The sequence below is a fragment of the Eleutherodactylus coqui genome, chromosome 3 (assembly GCF_035609145.1).
Source record: "Eleutherodactylus coqui strain aEleCoq1 chromosome 3, aEleCoq1.hap1, whole genome shotgun sequence".
Classification (NCBI taxonomy): Eukaryota; Metazoa; Chordata; class Amphibia; order Anura; family Eleutherodactylidae; genus Eleutherodactylus; species Eleutherodactylus coqui.
Window position 1 is genome coordinate 233,410,516 of NC_089839.1, and position 20,272 is coordinate 233,430,787.

A 20,272-nucleotide genomic window follows, 5' to 3' on the forward strand; every position below is an offset into this window, starting at 1 on the left:
CTGCTGGCCATCCGCTATTGGCAGCATCAGGCCAACACACGTGCGTCATCCCTCCAACCAATCACAGCACGAGCCAGAGAACATGCCACAGACAGCATCGCCGCGGAGCCTGTCACCATGCAGTATCCGAGCACTAGAGCGAGCCTCAGCCGTCGAGCTGTCCTCCGTACAGTCCGCACTGTGCGTCTAGGTGGAGACATTTTCCCGGAGCTTAAAACCCATTAGAAATGATAGGACGCCTCCAGGAAAATGATTCCCATGAGCGACGACAGTCAGTAAAGGAACATTCCGGCCTCTCTCTCGTAGCTTCTCCGCCCACATCCTCCAATCAGAGCAGCTGACCAGGGGCGCGCCAGCTGCGTCACTCGTTGCCGTGCGGCTCCAGCTGCCTGATGTGCGAGGTCGTTGGCGCCATAACTATCTGTCTACGGACCAGGCCGCGTTACGATGAAGAGTAGCTGACTTTGTACGGTGTTGCTGTCCGCGGCTCTGGCCGGAGGTGGGTACCTTGTGGGGGTGACTGCCGCCGGGTTGCGCTAGTGGCACTATAGGTATGGCGGCGGCTGCTGTGGGTCACTTGTCAGGCAGCTCACAGCCGGACTGCTGCCATCTTCCTCGTCGTGTTAACCCTTCCTTCCCCAGTACTTTCAGCTTAATTTTTAACTTCTTACTTAAGAAAAAACAAACCTCTGAATTGATCATTTTTTTTCTCTCTCTGCCCTTAAAAAATGTATTACAGTTATAGGTGGCATTCTACGTCCCCTCATGGGGCCAAGAAAAACAAAACCTGCTGTAACCATAGTGACAGAAAACTTATGACCCCCCCCCCCCAAATTGGTTGCATCCTCGGGACCAAAATAGGCAGTGTCATACAAGGGGTTAAACACACACAAAAAAACAAAACAAAACATGAGAAATTGAAAAAAAAAAAAAAGCAATTTAGCCATTTTGGGAATGGGAGTGTTTTGAGGGTGTTCATTGGTTGGCAAAAATGGCGTTCCGTCTGCATCGGTCGGTGCGATCGTGGAGGAGCCACATTGTTTGTAATGCTGGAGTACTAAAATTAGGGGGGGGGGGGGGAATGTAAAGTTTTGTCATGATCATGTGACCCACCACTGTTTGTCATTCAGGGGGCTGTGTGTGCAATAAACATATATTATATAGCGAGGTGAATGTTCTCTATTTGTAACCTTTTTGGTTGCAGACAACTTGTTGATGAATGTGTTCAGTTTGTTCTTGGCGTTGAGGTGACCGGTAAACTTTGGGACTGATGGTGGTCCTGTTCAGGATAATGTGGTGGTTTAATTGGTCCTTGTAAAGCCGGCTGGACTGTGGTGTGTGTGTGTGTGTGTGTGTGTGTGTGTGTGTGTGTGTGTGTGTGTGATGTGGTTTTGTTTTTTTGTTGTACAAAAAATGTTTAAAAAACTTACTATTTCCCCCCCCCCCCCCACCCCCCACCCCCCTTTCTTTCTCTAAAGTTTTTCAGCTGGTAATCATGTGAGCTCATGTCCAATACACTGCAATACTTCATTATTGCAGTCATCCTATTAAGTTCTGCTGCAGGCAGGGCTTTATGGGGAGACCTCTATCCCAAGCCTGGGGGGCCTTCAGGAAGCCCGAAGCCGTGGTAGCTAAACGGTATCCCGTTGTTCAGGTGACGCAGCGAGCCTCTGGTAGGCCACTTAAAGGGGTTGTCCCGCGGCAGCAAGTGGGTCTATACACTTCTGCATGGCCATAATAATGCACTTTGTAATGTACATTGTGCATTGATTATGAGCCATACAGAAGTTATAAAAAGTTTTATACTTACCTGCTCCGTTGCTGGCGTCCTCGTCTCCATGGTGCCGACTAATTTTCGCCCTCCGATGGCCAAATTAGCCGCGCTTGCGCAGTCCGGGTCTTCTCCTCTTCTCTATGGGGCTCCGTGTAGCTCCGCCCCGTCACGTGCCGATTCCAGCCAATCAGGAGGCTGGAATCGGCAATGGACCGCACAGAAGCCCTGCGGTCCATGGAGACAGAGGATCCCGGCGGCCATCTTCAGCAGGTGAGTATGAAGACGCCGGACCGCCGGGATTCAGGTAAGCGCTGTGGGGGTTGTTTTTTTAACCCCTGCATCGGGGTTGTCTCGCGCCGAACGGGGGGGGGGGGGGGGGGGTTTAAAAAAAAAAACCCCGTTTCGGAGCGGGACAACCCCTTTAACTACTGCCGATTAATTTTTTTTAACGCAACAGAGTTGCACACGCCAAACTCCTGCGTGTATACGAAAACATTGCATTCAATAGCTTCTGTTTTCTGCATATTTGTGCACACGCACTCTGACGGTGTCAGCGTGGCTGTAAGGTGCGTTCACACGGCTGAATTCACTGCAGAAGTTTCTGTGGCAGATTCTGTTTCACACTTTTTGGCGTGTACACGCCCGCAGGATTTGCCCTGTGACAATTCTTGATATGAAAAGGTGATTATTTTTTTTCCCCCATGTCAAAATTCCACAGTGGATTTTGCCCATTACCCGGTAAATTTTACGCGTGGCACCATGTTAAAAGGCCATGGATTGGGACACTGTTTTTGGGGTGGAATTTGTCGCTGAAAATTCCACCGTGTGACCCTCTCCCTAGAGGGCGCTGTTTGTACACAAACCCCTGTTAAGCTACACAGCTGGGTGAAGACGGGGCTGATAAATCAGTCTTCAGCTGACTGCTGTAACTGCATACCTGAAGAGAAGGCGCTTCAGCTGCGCCTGCCCGGTTCTCTATAGTGCAGCTGCAGGCACTGCTGTTTCTGCATACGGTTTCCCTGAAAATAAGACCTGCCCTGATTTTTGGCTATTTTCGAGGAGGCTTGAAAATTAAGCCCTACCCTGAAAGTAAGCCCTAGCTAGATTACATAATTAAAAAAACAAAACATTATCTAGTAGGCGCAGTCCGGGTCCCTCCCGCTGGTCTGCGACGTTCTATAGCTCTGCCGCGCTTCCTACACTTCTCAGCCACTGACAGAACATCACTGCCTAGTTGTTGCGTTCTTAAATCTTGACTCCAGGAAGCGATGGCTCTGGTTGGCCAGCGGGCGCTGAACCAACATGACGGCTGAGAGCAGCGCTCGTTGGCCGATCAGAGCCATCGCTTCCTGGAGATGGGATTTATGAACGCTGCAACCTGGAAGTGATGTTCTGTCGGTGGTAGAGGAGTGCAGGAAGCCGGTGGAGCTATGGAAATGTGTACACCAGCGAGAGGGACCTGGACCATGGCTGCTAGGTAAGTATTAATAACACCCCCCCCCCCTGCCTGAAGAGAAGACCCTGTACCTATTTTGGGGCAAAAATTAATTTACGGCATCGTCCTATTTTTGGGGAAACATGGTAACGGTTTGTGTTTAGATTTTAATTCTAACCCTACTTTGTGAGTCTCGGCGGCTCTGTCCTCAGCGCTGTGACGGATAAGGCGTTCTGTGCTGCAGACAGCTTCTCCACTTCATAGCACCGGCTTCCTGCGGGACCTGATACATTGTTAGGCTCAGTGCATCAGGTCCACTGAAGCGGAGAAGCTGTCTGCAGCACAGGACGGCTTATCCTTCACAGCGCTGGGGAGAAACGCCGACTACTGTATGAGCAGAAGCTGTCTGAAAAGTTAGGTACAACTTTGACAACGCACACAGCTTCATGTAAGGTTCTGTGGCTGAGGACTCGGCATCATGCTTCTCAAGGCGGCACCTGGAAAGTTGAATACAGAGCATATATTGTGTATAAGGAGTCTTGTAGGCGGCTCCCTGACATCTCGCAGCGGATGACGCCATTATCACAACACCTGGAAAGAAATACAGGCCAAAGCTGGTCAGCCGCCTCCACTGCCTATGATTCATACAGTGGAAGTCTGACACTTGAGTTGAGGCTGGTTATCGACATGGCAGGGCCTCCTTCACTTGCATGATTACTGTATTGGGATTTACCTCAGTGCCATACTGCGCTTTAACCCTTTCCAATCCATTGTCAGACCTCGTCTGACATTGAGATTTTCCTGCATAGGTCTGATGTTGGGCGAGAGCTGACATGTTTCTAACACCATGCAGGGCAGCTCTCCAATGTTGGAGCTAAGCTAATCTGCATATGTATGTTACAGTATGTAGGACAGCACTCCGACATTGGAGAGCTGTTCTGCATAGTGTTGGAAACATATTCTATATACCTTGTATGGCACCATATTCGTTATCTGTCATTTCAGAAATGAAGTCGTCTTATATAAATGTATGTTCTATCCATATGCATGTACAGGATTATGACAAGTGATCTTCCTGATGTGAAACACTCATAACTCACATCATAACTTTCAACAATTTGCTAATAAAACCATCATGACGGCTCATATTTATGTGGTTTTGCTGATTAATGCCAATGAATCTGCAACGTGCTTTTCCACCCAAAACAAGTAAGAGCTTGAGTGTGCGGGCGGCGGGCAGACGGGCCTGGGAAGGGGGAATAAGCCTTTCACAGTTGATGTTAGAGGCCAGATTTTCCTTTGGTGTTGGGAGGTGTTGTTCCTCCTCTGTGCCATGTGTCTTGGGCGTTCCTCCCCTCTGTCATGTAAACCTGTACTATGACTCCTGCAGAGTTCTCAAGGTCATAAGCAGCCAAGATCTGATTGTTTAGCGGGACTACTTTGACTGCCCTCAGAGATATTATCTTGAGGTGTCACCGCTAGTTTGCTGTCGGCCATATTCATAGCTGGAAGTCTGCTTGGAACAAGGTTCAGCCGGAGCCGGCCGCATCCTCTGTGCTCACAATATGTCACCTCTCTTGTATTGTGATATTCTAGCAAACCGGCTGATGTCAGTTCTGCTTCTTGTGCGGGTGAAATAGGATCTTCCCAGGTTTCCTGTGGCTGATGTCATGTCCAGAAGACTAATGTTATCCTGGCTGAAAATCCTAATTTTGGAACTGCTGCTACCAGCACTATTAAAAGGGTTTTCCAGGGAAATACTATTGATAACCTTATTTGATGATAGGTTATCGATAGTTGATCCGGTGGGGTCTGTCACTTGGGACCCGACATCAGCTGAGTGGGCGCATGCTGTCAGCGCAGCAATAACACAAATATTGGAGCAGAAGCCTCTGTGCCGACCTCTGTGTAGTGGCCGGTGCTTGTAACTGCAGGCAAGGCTCTTAATGAAATCAATTGGAGGCGTGCCTGCAGTTACAAGTGCTGTCCACTACATGGCAGGTCAGCGCAGAGGCTTCCGCTCGAAATACGTAAAGGCTGTAGCAGAAGCCTCCGCGCCGACTTCCATATAGTGGCCGGCACTTGTAGCTGCAGGCACAGCTCCCATTGACGTCAGTGAGAGCCGTGCTTGCAGTAACAAGCGCCGGCCACTACTTGGAGGCCCGTGCGGAGGCTTCCCCTCCGACCTCTGTGCATTTGCCCTGCTGACATCATGCTCCCGTTCAGCTGATCGGTTGGATCCTGGCTGATCAACTATTGATGACCTATCCTGATGATGGCTCATCGATAGTATGTCCACAGAAAAGCCCTTTACCTTTACTATTATAACAGGACTGTATTGAGCTGCGATGTATGATGAGCGTGGCAAGTGTCCAACTTCTCCTGGAGAGATTAGTATTCCCATCTTCACAGGAAGGTTAAAGGGACACTTACACGAAGCCAGGCTCACACGGGCATATTTGACTTGCATAACACGTGTCCGATGTATGTCCATTTAATAAATACATTGATTTTCACTGTTGCGTTGACACGTGTGTTTTCATTGCGTGTATATAAAAAACAAACCAAAAACCCAGCATGTTCTATTTTACCGTGTACTATGTGCAATAGAGCCCTGTTTTTTATGGGTTCAGATAAAACGCTGTAGATATGCAATTACATTGCTTATGTGCAGAGTTTATAAGCAATGTTGCTAAGTGACGGGGGGGGGGGGGGGGGGGAATGATACCAAGAAGCCGTGCATGACTGTGTGCGCTGTGCCGTCAGAAAACCCTTCCAAACATGGCGATACACCAGCTCATACTGCGGTTATACACGCAGCGTTTTACCACACACTTGTGTAAATGAACCCTAAAGCATACCTAACCTAACTTTTAGACAAGTAAGGCCCCCTGTCCACGGGCCTGATTTAGCCGGCGGTAAATTGCCAGCAAATCGCGCCGTCTGAAGCTTTCCATAGTATTTCTATAGAAAGAGCCGACCCCCCCCCCCCCCCCCCCTGTCCTCGAACGGAGAATCATTGCGATTCTCCGTGGCCGGCAATTCGCAGCATGCTGAAAATTGCCGTGGTTGTTCACGGTCAGCCTATCTGTCAGATAGGCTGACAGTGGACATCTGTCTGCCGGCTCCTGCTCCCGCAGAACAGTGCAACGCCTGTGGAAAGGGGGCCTTATGCTCATCCAATAGCCTGCTGTGCCTCATCAAACTTGTAATATACACTCATTGCCCAAAAAATCACCCCCTTACCTAGAAGCAGTTGTCAGCATTTTTACGATTGTAACATTGATATAAGGCTGAATTTACACAGGTGGTAATTTCGCACATAATTTTCGCCGTTGCCCGCTGCCATAGGATTGCGTTAGTTTATTCAATTCTATGCAAACAGCCGCGATTTGACCGCGTCAAAACTCGCACAGTAACAGTTGCAGCATGTCTTATTTCAGTGCCAGGCTCGCACTGCCGTGCTGGCTCTGCGCTGTGTGCCAGACGGCGCGTCGCAAGGAGAGAAGACTCTGGACAGGTAAGTGAGAGAGAGCAAAGCAGGGGCATGGTTCGCATCCCGCTGCGAGAATCTCGCAATCAGAATCTGACCTGGCCCTCTGCATTCACCCTAAGGGCTCCTTCCCACGGACGGATTTCCGGCGCGTTGCCCTCAGCTACTAGGTTCTGTTGACCCTAATAGCTCAATGTTCACAGTGTGGAATTCCATCGCGGAATTCCGCACCGTGTAATCACCCGTCTTCACCCGCGGCATGCTCTATTTGCCGCGGGTGTACGCGCGGATGGCTTCCATTGCAGTCAATGGAAGCCCGTCCGTCTTGCTATCTTCCGCTGTAGCACAGCAGAAGATAGCGTGAAACCGCTCTCCGCTCACCGCCAGCCGCGCCGAAGCGTCATGCGGGACGGAAGACGCTGGATCCGCAAGTAAGTATGGGGTCTCTAGGGGGCGCCGTGACGGGCTCCGCCACGGAATTCCGCGGCGGAGCCCGTCATGGCCGTGTGCAGCCGGCCTAAGTGATTACAAAATCAGAGCAAATGATTATTTATTTTGGAAAACTGAAGGGATGCTCTAGTACCCTGTTGTACCGCTTCTAGCTTGGATACTAGATGTGATACAGGCAGGCATGGAGGCTCTAGTATCCTGTTGTACTGCCACTAGCTTGGATACAAGATATGACACGGGTGGGCATGGAGGCTCCAGTACCTTGTTGTACCACCTCTAGCTTGGATACAAGATGTGATACAGGCAGGCATGGAGGCTCTAGTATCCTGTTGTACTGCCACTAGCTTGGATACAAGATATGACACGGGTGGGCATGGAGGCTCCAGTACCTTGTTGTACCGCCTCTGGCTTGGATACAAGATGTGATACAGGCAGGCATGGAGGCATACAGGTTGTGTGTGGTATCCTGGAGCATATAGGTCCATATTTGCGGTAACTGACATGTATACTTGTAGGCTGTCGGAGTTGGCGTTCCATACATGTTCTGCCGGTGATTAATCTGGTGACCGGGCAGCTGTGGTAACATTGTGGAGACATTCCTGTGACCCCCTTGTGTGTGCGGCCGAGCATTATCCTGCTGGAAGCTGCCATGAGAGGAACACGTGGTTGTAGTATGTCCTGAACATATTGCTGAGCTGTCATTATCCTCATACCACTACTGGGGATGGGGGACGGATTGTGGGGACTGACTGCATGCTGAAAGATCAGTGATCAACGACGGCTTAACGAAAACTGCACAGTGTCAGTGCAGCTAGACACAGCGATTATCCCTCAAGACTGCTTGGAGCAATTTTCGCTTAGTTTTTTTTTTTTTTTTTTAAATAAGGGTTTTTAGTGACCTCACTAATGGGCTTTACACTTGCACATACATCTTTTTTAGAGGTGGCTTGGTTGACTACTGACAGCCAGGCTCCTGCTGTGTCAGCAAGGAATGGAGAATCCTCAGATCCTGGCAGTTTAACCCCTTACATGCCACAATGAATACAAATAGCTGCATTTAAATTGGAGACTGGTGTTACAGGGCTCTTTCTGTTCCCCTTCAAGCTGGGAGCTTAAAGGGGTTGTCCCGCGGCAGCAAGTAGGGTTATACACTTCTGTATGGCCATATTAATGCACTTTGTAATGTACATCGTGCATTAAATATGAGCCATACAGAAGTTATACACTTACCTCTTCCGTTGCTGGCGTCCCCGTCTCCATGGCGCCGACTAATGCTGTCTACTCCTTCCATTAGACGCGCTTGTGCTGTGCGGTCTTCTGCTCAGTTCAATGGGCCTCTCCGGCGTGCTCGCTGGTCTGTGCATGCGCAGAAGACCTCAGCGGCGCGAGCACGCCGGAGCGGCCCCATTGAAAAGAACAGAAGACCGCACAGCGCAAGCGTGTCTAATGGAAGGAGAAGACGGCGTTAGTCGGTGCCATGGAGACGAGGACGCCAGCAACGGAGGAAGTAAGTGTATAACTTCTGTATGGCTCATATTTAATGCACGATGTATATTACAAAGTGCATTAATATGGCCATACAGAAGTGTATAACCCCACTTGCTGCCGCGGGACAACCCCTTTAACAATACCGTATAGCAGAGCCAAACAGGCTGTTGTCATAGATTTAGTAGAATGTACTACATAAGTAATGCAGCGTACTATCCTAGTAATAGAATGCTCACATCTTCAAGTTCCCTCCAGGGACTAAAAATGGTGTCCAAAAAGATCAATGAAGTTTAATTGGAATAGAAATAATCAAGTTTAAAAAGAGTTATTTTGGATTTTTGTGGGGCCAAAAAAAAAAAACTTAAATGGATCAAAGGTATTAGTGCATCTTGACACCACCAGGAAGTCCTGGTGGAGTCGAGATTGACAGAGGCCATGCCCCTTGTAGCTAATTGGAAGGCCACAAAGCTTATTTTCGTAAGGCATAAAGTGTTTGCCACTTGCGCCCCACAAGGGAGGAACCCGAGTCATTCAAGAAGCGCTGGCCGGCCTCTGCACCAGGGACAGCAAAGCGGGCTGAAGCGGGTTTCGACGTGCGACATACAAGCCCTGCCCTTCTCCCTGAATGTCTGCAGCTTTCAGGGCTCTGAGCGCGGGAACGCCGCCGGCAGCAATGTGACAGCACATAGACAGTGGCCAGGACGGAGCCTCCACATGCAGCGGGGGAGCGCCGGTCATGCAGCAGCGACGCGGCTGCCGGCATTAAGCAGAAAGCACAAAGGCAGTGTCCGGGACAAAGCCTACACATGGAACGGTAGCGGGGGATGGTTGGCCACCCCTGCAGGCTTCCGGTGAGGGTAACTTGCTGGCCCGTGCAGCCTTTGGTTCAGGCTAAGTTTGCTTGTTAGCCTTACATTCTTCAATGTAAATGCTGCCATGTTACACGCCAAACATGGCAGCATTTACTGCTACTCATGTTAGCTCCTAGCACCTTCCAGCCGTGACCCATTCGGGAGCTGGGGGTGTGAGAGGGGCGTTTCTCCTGTCAAACCCCTTGCTTTCGGTGGCATCAAGATACACTAATACCTGGAACAAATACCCCCAGAAGTTTTAAAAAGCAACACATTGTAGTAGTACTGCGTTCGTGACAACTCTGACAATGACTATCTTGCATTATGAATGCTGTAAAAATAAAGTAATTCCAGAATTGCTTTTCTTCTCTTTTGTTTGTTTTCCAAAAACCATAACAAAAAGCTATCCAAAAGTGATCTGCTCCTCAAAATGGTACCAAAAAAACCACAACTCCATAACGCCGGAAAAATAAAATGTTATGAGTCAGAACGTGGCGCCGCAGTTTCAATAGTTTTATTTTAAAAATGTGTTCTTATTGTGCAAAAGTTGTAAAAATAAATTAAATATGTCACAGTAAGGCCTCATGTCCACGGGGAAAATCAGGCCCGCTCCGGATTCTCCATGTAGAATCTGCAGCGGGTCCCTCCTGCCCCGCGGACATGAGGGCTGAAAATAGGAATAAATCAGAATTAACTCACCTCTCACACGCTCCGGATACTTCCTTCGCTGCGGCGTCATCTTCTCTCGTCGCGGCCGGATCTTCTTTCTTCGGCTCGGCGGATGTGCATGATGACGTCGGTGACGTGCCCCGCGCATGCGCCGGACCGAAGCAAAATGATCCGGCCGCGACTGAGAGAAGATGGCGCCGCGGCGAAGAGAAGAACCGGAGCGTGTGAGTAAAATCTGATTTTTGTGTCCCGCGGATCCGGACGGCTTCCATAGGCTTCAATAGAAGCCCGCGGGAGACCCGCACGAAAATGGAGCATGGTCCAGATTTTTTCATGCTCCATTTTTTTTAAAATCACTTTTATTGATGATCTGCGGGTATTTATCTACCCCGCGGGTGGTCAATGCATCCTTATGGGGTGCGGATCCGCGGGCAGGAGAAGAGTTAAAATCCGCTGCGGATTTCAATTCTTATTTTGCCCGTGGACATGAGCCCTAATTGTGCTGATCCAGATAGTTATTTGTACAGAATGCTGAACATTTTACAAACAATCCAAAAACATTATTTGTACCCCAAAGTGGTAACATTAAAATGTACTGCTCCCCCCCCCCCCAAAAAAGAAGAAAATAAGTCCCCATTAACTTAACTATGTTAAGTTATGGCTCTTGTAATGTGACAATGAAAATTACTTAAGAGGACATTCACATGTAGCGGATAATTCTGCGGCAAAATCCACAGCTTTTCTGCAAAAAAACAGCCAGAATCTGCACCATTCATGTGGACTTTGATTTGAAATCAGCTGCAGATCCCTGGCTGATTGCTGCCTGCCGCTCCTGTCACCTCTCAGTCGATGAGACATGTTTTGCATGTGGAGTCATGGGAGGAGGACTCTTCTCCAGCTGTATCATGTAGGTTATGGATAGAGGAATGCCTCTGTTAAAGGGCTGGTACCATCTGGACAACCTCTGTCCAAAGACCCCGCTCCACCCTGCTATCACTAGGGTTTTCCGAAGCTGTTGACTTGTTCTAGAAAGGTGCCGATGGTGAAACCTCTCCTCCTTAAATGAGGAATTCCTGGCTGCATATTTGTAAAGATTTTTTTTTCCTTAATCGTTCTACTTCTGTACTAGTGAACCCTTCACTGGAGCGTGGCTTTGTAACTGGTGGCACTGTTAAAATACCTTCAACTTTTGGCCCTTATTTTGTTGCCCACCTCTGAAGGGCATTCTGTCCCGGGTGGAGCATCATGCCGCCGCCGAGGGAATATTATAGTGACGCTGCCAGTCAGCCATGTTGCAGAACCGGTTGCCTGTGTAATCCTGTAATTATGGTGTCTGAAAATAACAACCCATTTTAATCTATATTAACCCGTTAAGGACATGTCCTATTTTGGGCTTAAGGACGCAACGATTTTTGGCCCTTTTTTTTTTTTTTTTTTAATCTCCATTTCTCAAAATTCATAACTTTTTACTTTTCTGTCGACGCGGCTGTACAAGGGCTTGTTTTTTGCGTGGCGAACTGTAGTTTTTATCGGTGCTATTTTTTGTGTGCATAGACTATATTATAAAACTTTAATTTTTTATGATCGCAGGGAGAGAAAACGCATCAATTCTGCCCTAGATTATTATTATTTTTATACTTTTTTAAATTCTAAATCACTGCATTCAAAGTCCTGTGACTTTTTTATTCTGTGTACGGAGCTCTATGAGGGCTTATGTTTAGCGAGACGAGCTGTAGGTTTTTTTGGTACCATTTTGGAGTGTACACAGCTTTTTTGATCACTTTTATTGCGGTTTTAGGAAGGCAAAACGCCAAAAATTAGCATTTAGCCTCAGTTTTTTTTGCGGTTTTTATTTTTTAACACTTTTTTGATTAAGCGAAAAGCAGTGAAAAGCATATGCAACTTATTGTATGCGTTGTTATGGATGTGACAATAACAAATATGTGGGGTTTTAAATTTTTTTTATACTAATATAAGAAAAAGCACAAAGGTTTTTTTTTTGTTTTTTTTTTTTTACATTTTTCTTTTTTGTTCATTTTACTATCTTATTTTTTTTTCTTTACACAATGTGTGCCCCTGGGGGACTTGCAACACTGCACTGATGATTGCTTATACAGCGATCACAGGCTATGGCAATACAGGACACCGGTATCTGGCGTCTTGTTGCCATGGCAACCAGCTAGGCTGTCTGTGATTGTATCGCGAGAGCCCGGCAACTTCACAGAGGGAGCGCGCTCCCTCTGTGAACCCTTCCCATGTCGCGATCTATGAAGATCATGGGAAGGGGTTAACAGCAGGGGGCGCATCTCTGATGCTCTTCCGCTGTTGCAGCGGGAGGCTGGCTATGACTGACAGCCGGCTGCCGCTGCCGGAATAGCGCAAGATCACTTATGATCTCGCGCTTTCCCCAGGATGTAAGTTTACGCCCTGTTGCGGGAAGTACCCCGCTCCCAGGATGTAAAATGGCGCCCTAGAGCGGGCAGGGTTTAAAGGGGTGTTCCTGTCTCGGTATTAGAACCCCCGGCTGTTTCCCAGTTTACTTTAACTTTTAAATCATAAGTTTTGAATTCCCTCTCTCCCTCCCCTCCTAGGGCACTTGACTTTGCAATTGTTTGGTCAGATCTACAATACGAGTGAAGGTCCATTTTAGACGCAACGATCATCACTCAAAATTTGTTTAGTGTCGAAAGGGAGCGACGGTTTTGCTTTTAAAGACAAGCATTTAAATGTAACAATCGTTGGAAAATGGACAATAAACCGTAATTGAAGGATAGATTGTTTGAATGGCATGTGCATCAGTGAAGGTAAAAGAGGTAAAGATCATTAAACGATTTTAATTTAAACCAAATTGTAAAATCCATCGTTTGATAGTTCACTTAAGCGGACTGAATGACAATGATGAACGAATGACTAATAAAAAGTGCACGATGGGGGCCCATTTACACGTAACGATTATCGCTCAATTGCGACACTTAACGAATTTTGAGCGATGATTGTTGCGTCTAAATGGGCCTTTAATACTGCATCTTTTTCAGAGCTCACATAATAAACTCTACTAAAGGCAGGCTTTAATATAGTTACATTTATGGCAGCCCTTCCTTGGCGCCTTCACTAGACCCAGGGCTGCCATGGCAATCTTATCATGAGGAGCCAATGGTGAGTCAGAGGGAGGCCCCCACCCCAGGACTGACATGATCGGTGATGGCTCCACTCATGCCTGCAGTGAGTGACAGCTCTTACGAACAGCCAGCACCTGCTACTCCCGAGTCCGCTTCACAGCCACCCCTGCACGTCTGCCCATGGACATCACAGAAGGGGATTGGGTTTATAAAGTTTCTGTGTTTAACAAGTCCAGTGATGTAAGTTTTTTTTCTTCTCCCAGGTTTGAACTATTCAATGACACTTAGGACATTTGGAACTGGATAACCTCAAGGGGATCGCTCTAATTTGATGTGTCCCAGTTAATTTAGTTTGTCAAGTAATTTCCAGCTGTATAGTAAAGGTATGTTTTATTTATTTTTTGTAACTTTCCTACAATGTTTTGTAGCTTTTTATAGATTAAGATAAACTCAGTGAAACTCCTCACCCCCTTATCCAGACTAGATTTCCTGTGGTAGATTTGCAGTTCCACCATGTAGTGAGAGAAGACGACCCGCCTGGAAGACCCCTTTTCAAGAAATTTTGAGTTGTCTTATCAAAGAGGTTTCACTATATTTAGACTTGTAAGACAAGACTTCTTGTCCCGTTAGTTCCTTTGCCACTCTGGTCTGCCTGAGGACTGTTTCTTACAGGCACTAATTGGTAGTCTTCCATGCATGCTCGTATAAAGGAGAATGAGTGACCTCTCCTCCAGATTCCTAATATTGCAGCTGTAGCTCTAAAAGGCAATATGTCATATTGTTCAAATAGTTTTTAAGGGGGTTGACCAGTTATGATATATGAATGACCATAATGGCAGATCAGACCCAACCCAGCAACTCCACTTTGGCATTGAGTTGATTCTTGCAGGAACCAAACAGCACCGTTCTTACTGCGGTGGTTCTGCTTGGTATTGCAGGCTAAGTTCTCTTTGAAATCCGTAATCAATGCTCACATATGTCTCCCATCTGTCCCCCAAAGTAGACTGGTGCCCTGTGTTCTCCAGAATTCTGCAGATTCAGCAATGCATGCAGCATGAGCCACTTCAAAGGCCTTTCAAGATCAGGGCTTATTTTCGACCTATTTTTTTCTTTCTTTTTTTTCTATTTAACCAGTGACTGCGCTTTAATTTTTACACTTGTTGCATTTCTTTTATGTTCAAACTAACCAAAAGGTAAACCTATTTTGCAGCCCCATATGGAAAGAAAAATGGTCCCAAACGGTTATCTCAGTTTTGAGGATGAACAATTTATAGAATCATCCGTAGCCAAATTAAATGCCTTACGTAAGAGCGGCCAGTTCTGCGATGTGAAGCTCCAGGTATTCTTCTATATACAATATTACAAGGATCAGTAGTAATATATTGTGGCTCTAATAAAATGTGCAGGTCAGCCATATATTTAAAGTGAACCTGTCATCACCTTTTAAGCCTCATAAAGAAGGGCCTGGAAATATATGAAAAGAGCCTTTTATGTTGAAGTGCACACCCACCTGTGCCCTTCTGTAGTGCTTTTCCAGCCTTTATATTATCTAATTCTTAGTCACTGATTTCCTGTACTTGCTAGTTTGGCTCTCCTAATGTGCACTGCTTCTGATAATGATTTGTTGTAATTTTCCACCATTTCCAGGTTTGTGGGCATGAAATGCTGGCGCACAGGGCGGTTCTTGCCTGCTGCAGTCCCTTCTTATTTGAAATCTTTAATAATGACAATGAGACTCTTGGAATGTCTCATGTTAAATTTGATGATTTGAACCCGGATGCAGTGGAGGTCTTATTAAATTATGCTTATACTTCACAGTAAGTATGATGGTAAATATGCAACTAGAGTTTAATGATGAAGGCAGCGCTCAGCTATTGAATGACAGCTGAACACTGCCTCTGATTAGTCACAGCGCTCAGCCAATCAGAGAGTTTTCTACTGGCGGGGATTTTTAAATTCCCTGCCAGAAGAAAATGCTTTAGTACAGTGCTGACTTCACAGAGATGAGATGCAGCGGACAGCGCCGCTAGGTGTTGTATTATTTTTTTTTTATTATTTTTTTTTTTCACCTTGGGCTTATTTTCAGGGAAAGTCTTGTATTTCAAGCCCTTCCCTGACAATCACTGCGGGGGTTGCCAGCATCTCGCTGCTCTCAGTGGAGTCGGCTGTAGTGCCGGCACCATTGAATTCAATGGGATAGCATTGCGGCAGGGGATTCTTTAAACCCCCGTGGGGAGTCACCCCATCACTGAACACTGACAGTGCTGTCAGTGCTCAGTGCTGAGGGGACCTTCCTTGATCAGCTCCGCTTCTACAAGCACAGCTGCTCCAGGAAAGGGAGCATATGCTCGTTCCTTCGGTCACGTGCATTTAGCTCATCCGTGGAGCGCCTTTTTTTTTTTTTCTGTATGTGCGTCTAACTGTGCCTGTAAAGTGGAAAAATAAATAGCTGCCATCATATTTTTCTTGTAAATGAATAGACCGGTCTCTTGACAGTTGGCCGTAGTGAAAAAATGTCTATGTACTTTAACAGAATGGTTAATATTTAAAATCTTAATTTTTATGATTAACTTCTGTATCTTTTTTTTTTTTTTTTTTCAGACTTAAAGCTGAAACCGAACTGGTAAAAGATGTTTACTCTGCTGCCAAAAAACTTAAGATTGACCGTGTGAAACAGGTAATGTCACACAGACCAGACGGTTCAGTTTCTGAAGTAGCAAAATATCATCTGTATCCTCTTCTTTCTCCTGCCTTCACATTTTGAATGTGTGAATTTTATGACTAAATCGACAATTTGGTGTTAACAGTTAAGGGTGTGTCTCTACAATCTGAGATTATCCAAAAACTGTGGGGTCAAAATATGCAGTACACCCCTAGATAAATTTATGGGGGTCTAGTTTTCAAAATGGGGTCATTTGCGGGGCTTCTATATTGTGTTGGCTGCTCAAGGGCTCTACAAGTGTGCTATGGGGACTAAAACACCTTCAAGTAAAATCTTTGTTCTGAAAGACACCAGCTGTTCCTTTCGGTTTGGGCCCCGTAGTGCATACGGACAGAAGATTAGGGCCTCAATGGGTATGTTTCTGAACACAGGACAAATGGGTATCCATTTTGGGGTGCAAATTCTCATTTCATTGTGCACTACAGAAGAAAACCCTGCCTTTTGCAAAAGCGTAAAAAATTTTTTTCCCTCTAAATTGCATAAACTCCTGAAAAAAAATGTGGGTTGAAAATACTCCTGATCCCCCCTCAGTGAATATATTAAAGGGTATCGTTTTTAAAATGGGGTCATTTGTGGGGGTACCATTCGGACACCTATGAGCCTTTGCAATCTTGGCTTTGGGTTGGAAAACACAGTGCTCCTCAAAATGTTGATAATCAATGTTAAATTTGTACGTCTCCTAAATGGTTAAAAAAAATAAATGAAAAACCTTTTCAAATGTGCGTCCAAAATAAAGTAACAAATGGAAATGCATATCTTATCAAAAATTTGTGCAGTATATTTGCTATATTACAATCGAAAATATGAAAAAATGACTAATTTTTTCTTCAATTTTGGCGCTTTTAATAAACATACATTAATTCTATCGGACTATTTTCACCACCTAAATGAAGTACAATATGTGGCGAAAAAATGTCAGTCACTGGGATATGCAAAACTTCTATGGAGTTATTCTATGTTGAAGTGACATGTCAGATTTCTAAAATTTGGCCTGGTCATTAAGGCACAAACGGACTTGCTCACTAAGGGGTTAAAATAGGATTTATAAAGAAAAAAAGCAGTATGGATACTGTAGGAAGGGCGAATTACTAAGAGATGCTGGTTTTAATACGAGACGGATGTGAAACATATTTTACCAGCTGAACTGAAAAAGGGGTTACCCCAGAAACCTGTTTGGAGTGTTGCGTCATTACCGCCAGTCCCATTCTTCTGCTCATCCACGCCCACCTAGGTGGTGCGTCATCCGGCACCTCTACCACTTCTACCTTCATTCTATTCTTGATATCACGTATGTAAATTCTTACTAAGACCGTATAGGTTTTGCTCCACCCGCCCATCTACAATTCACGAGCATGGCAACCCAGAGTCTAGTGAAGAGTGCCACGCATGGATGCCTATTAAGTCAAGGCAGGCCTTCATATGCATAATTGGAAATGATTAGATACTGCACTACTGATGTATTGCAGCATATTATACTATATATTATATTATCGCAAGCCATCTCACTTATGGGCACTAAACAAAAATGTAGGAAAGCGGTTTACTTCTCATAAACTCAAAATCCCATGTTCCAATTAAAAAAAAAAAAAACAAATCTAGGTAATGAGCAGACCAAACATTATTGATATTGTGTTCAGAAAAGTCTAAACTTCTAAAATATTGTACTATTTCATATTACATTGTAAACACAAATGCAGAGTGACTCATTCTCTTGCAATTTCTGGTACAGTGTTTTTTTTGTTTGTTTTTTTTTGACAAAACCTGGAAGTGGATTCAAGAAATATGGGACCCTTAAGAACTTCTAATTCTCCATCTTGCTTGGAGCCATTTCTGTATTTGGCTCAAACTGTATGAAAAATTACCATACTGAATTCTTCACCTTTTCTAGGAATTCTTAAACTATATTCATTTGTGGTTGGCAAAGTTAAGCCTAATGATAGATTTATATTTATTTTTCCTAAAGGTTTGTGGAGATTACTTATTGTCTAAAATGGATGTCCAGAGCTGTATCTCTTACCGTAATTTTGTGAATGCCATGGGGGACTGGCGATTGCTGAGTAAAATTGACGGTTATATTCAGGAGCATCTTCTTGAAATATCTGAACAAGATGATTTCCTTAAACTTCCTCGTCTTAAGGTAAGCTTGCAGGTTTGTGAATTGCTGAGCTTATGCTCCTTAGCATTCCCAGTTATTTTTCTGGGACTTTACCAGTGATGATCTGTCCTAAAGAGAAGTTATCAATAGTTGATCGGCCCCTGCTCAGAATCCCCACTGATCACTGAGCCCACTGTCGGTGCGGACAGCACTGGAAGCAGATAGGGCTTATGATCCGGATTGTTGCATTGAATTAAACAGGAGCTGTTCCTGAGCTACCAATCCCAGACACTTCATTATTGTGTTGGCTCACTTCTGTAATCCAGTTTGTATATCTAGAGGCCATAGCACTATCAAAAGTACGCTTCTGTGCAGACACCTGCAGTATGGCCACATTCAAATAAATGGACCATACCCCCACCCATCATCCATCCTAGTGATATGCCATCACTCTACAAGATGGGAAAACCTCTCTAATGTGTAGCATACTATTGACCATGCAAGGCAAAAGTGGATTTGATTTCAATGGAACATTAAAGGGAATCTTTTATGATAGACTCCTTTCTTAAATGTTGTTGTCGGCGAAGCAAGTGAATGGTGAAGTCCTAAACCAATGGCAAACTCTTATTTTATACACAATATAATTTTTGTTTTTCTTAGCTGGAAATAATGATTGAGGAAAACGTTTCCCTTCCGAGCAATGGCAAGTTGTACACAAAGGTAATCAACTGGGTCCAGCGCAGCATATGGGAACACGGAGAAAGTTTGGAATCCTTGATGGACGAGGTTAGTCTTGCACAAGTGCTTTGAGTTGCCTAGCCTGGTAGCAGAAATTTTTAAAACTAATTGAAATTGTCCTTTTATGATGATCAGAGCCCAAAATAAAGAGACTTTCTGTTTTCAGTAGAGAACTGGTAGGTTTAAAGGTGAGAAGAATTATTTTTCACAATTTTTATTTTCTTTTACAGTTTGTGTAAGTGCTGAGAATTTTGTTTGTCTTAAATCACTGTAGTCTTCTAATGTTTTCTTACAGGTTTACTTGAACTTGACCTCCTTATGATGAAACCTACTAACAGATTTTCCTCCCCATTGATTATCTTTCCATAGGTTATTTAACAAAAGTAGGATACCCAAGACTGAAGAACAATGAAGATACATCAAGGTTAATAGAATCGTAATGAAGCACCAGTCTGCCCTAGCCCTTCTAAGAAAATCCACTGTGGGCAGAGAACCATGATGATGATGATTTAACAGTGTTTACTCCTTTTACAGGATCAGTGTGCATTGTACCACAATCAACAGATTTAAATATCTAAACTGTATAGTCGGAAGTTTCTAATCATACCGAAGCATTGAAGGAACGTTGCGTTGCGTTGCAATACTTGTATGTTTAGTAGCATTATGCAAGAGCGCAGTTTAGAAACAGTCCTCCACTAGTGTTTCTGATTCAGCTTCCTCAGAATAGATTTAACATTGCATCATACTGTTTAAAGGCAATGCTACACAAAAGTGATCTCACAGGTTAGGGACGGTTAAAAGTGAGCTTGTCGCTTGGCTGATTTTTCTTTAGTACTCCGGTTTCTGGAAGCCTACATGAATGGCCTCAATTATTTTGCATAGAATGTTGTCAAATGTTTCAAAACAGAAGTAGGAGTGATGCTTTATGGCTCTCAGAAGTGATTGCGGCACTTCTAGGTTTTGGAGAATTAAGGGAAATCTGGGCAAATGTCCAGTATTTCACATTCCTGGAAGGAAAGGCAGTCCGTACAGATTGTTGGCTTTATTTTTTACTCTAAATGCGGAAACAACAAATGTGAGAATCATCCTGGTAGACCCTACCAAAAAATATTTATTAAAAAGCTGCACTGGGCCCTATGGTAGAAGAGTATCTATAGTGGACAACTTTCTGGAAAGCAAGCCATCCCATCAATGAACAGGTGGAAAGGGCGGCTGTGTCTTAGAAGTCTTAAAGGGGTTTTCTAGTTGCGTTTTTTTTTTTTTTTTTTTCCTTTAACGGACTGCTAACAAGATACATTATTTGCACTTTAATTTTCGGAGTGGTGTTCTGCCTTACTGTCCGTTTTTGGCTCAGTTCGACAGCTGAAGACTGAACCATATAGCGGTATATGGACCGGTCTTCAGCTGCTAGGAGCCAAACACTTCTGACAGAGCAGAA

General features: G+C 45.0%; 1 protein-coding gene across 2 annotated transcripts in view; it reads left to right on the forward strand.

The window, feature by feature from the left end:
- Nucleotides 1–344: 344 nt before the first annotated feature.
- Nucleotides 345–20,272, forward strand: part of IVNS1ABP (influenza virus NS1A binding protein) — a 39,096-nt gene continuing 19,168 nt past the window's right edge. Inside the window, exons 1-7 of one of the 2 annotated variants that reach the window (XM_066597106.1) lie at nucleotides 345–499; nucleotides 13,543–13,662; nucleotides 14,490–14,618; nucleotides 14,927–15,096; nucleotides 15,881–15,956; nucleotides 17,965–18,138; nucleotides 18,757–18,882. In XM_066597106.1, coding sequence (XP_066453203.1) covers nucleotides 14,496–14,618; nucleotides 14,927–15,096; nucleotides 15,881–15,956; nucleotides 17,965–18,138; nucleotides 18,757–18,882 — 669 coding nt within the window. In that variant the 5' untranslated portion in view covers nucleotides 345–499; nucleotides 13,543–13,662; nucleotides 14,490–14,495. The remainder of the gene's footprint in view (nucleotides 500–13,542; nucleotides 13,663–14,489; nucleotides 14,619–14,926; nucleotides 15,097–15,880; nucleotides 15,957–17,964; nucleotides 18,139–18,756; nucleotides 18,883–20,272) is intronic. The other variant, XM_066597108.1, reaches the window with a different exon arrangement.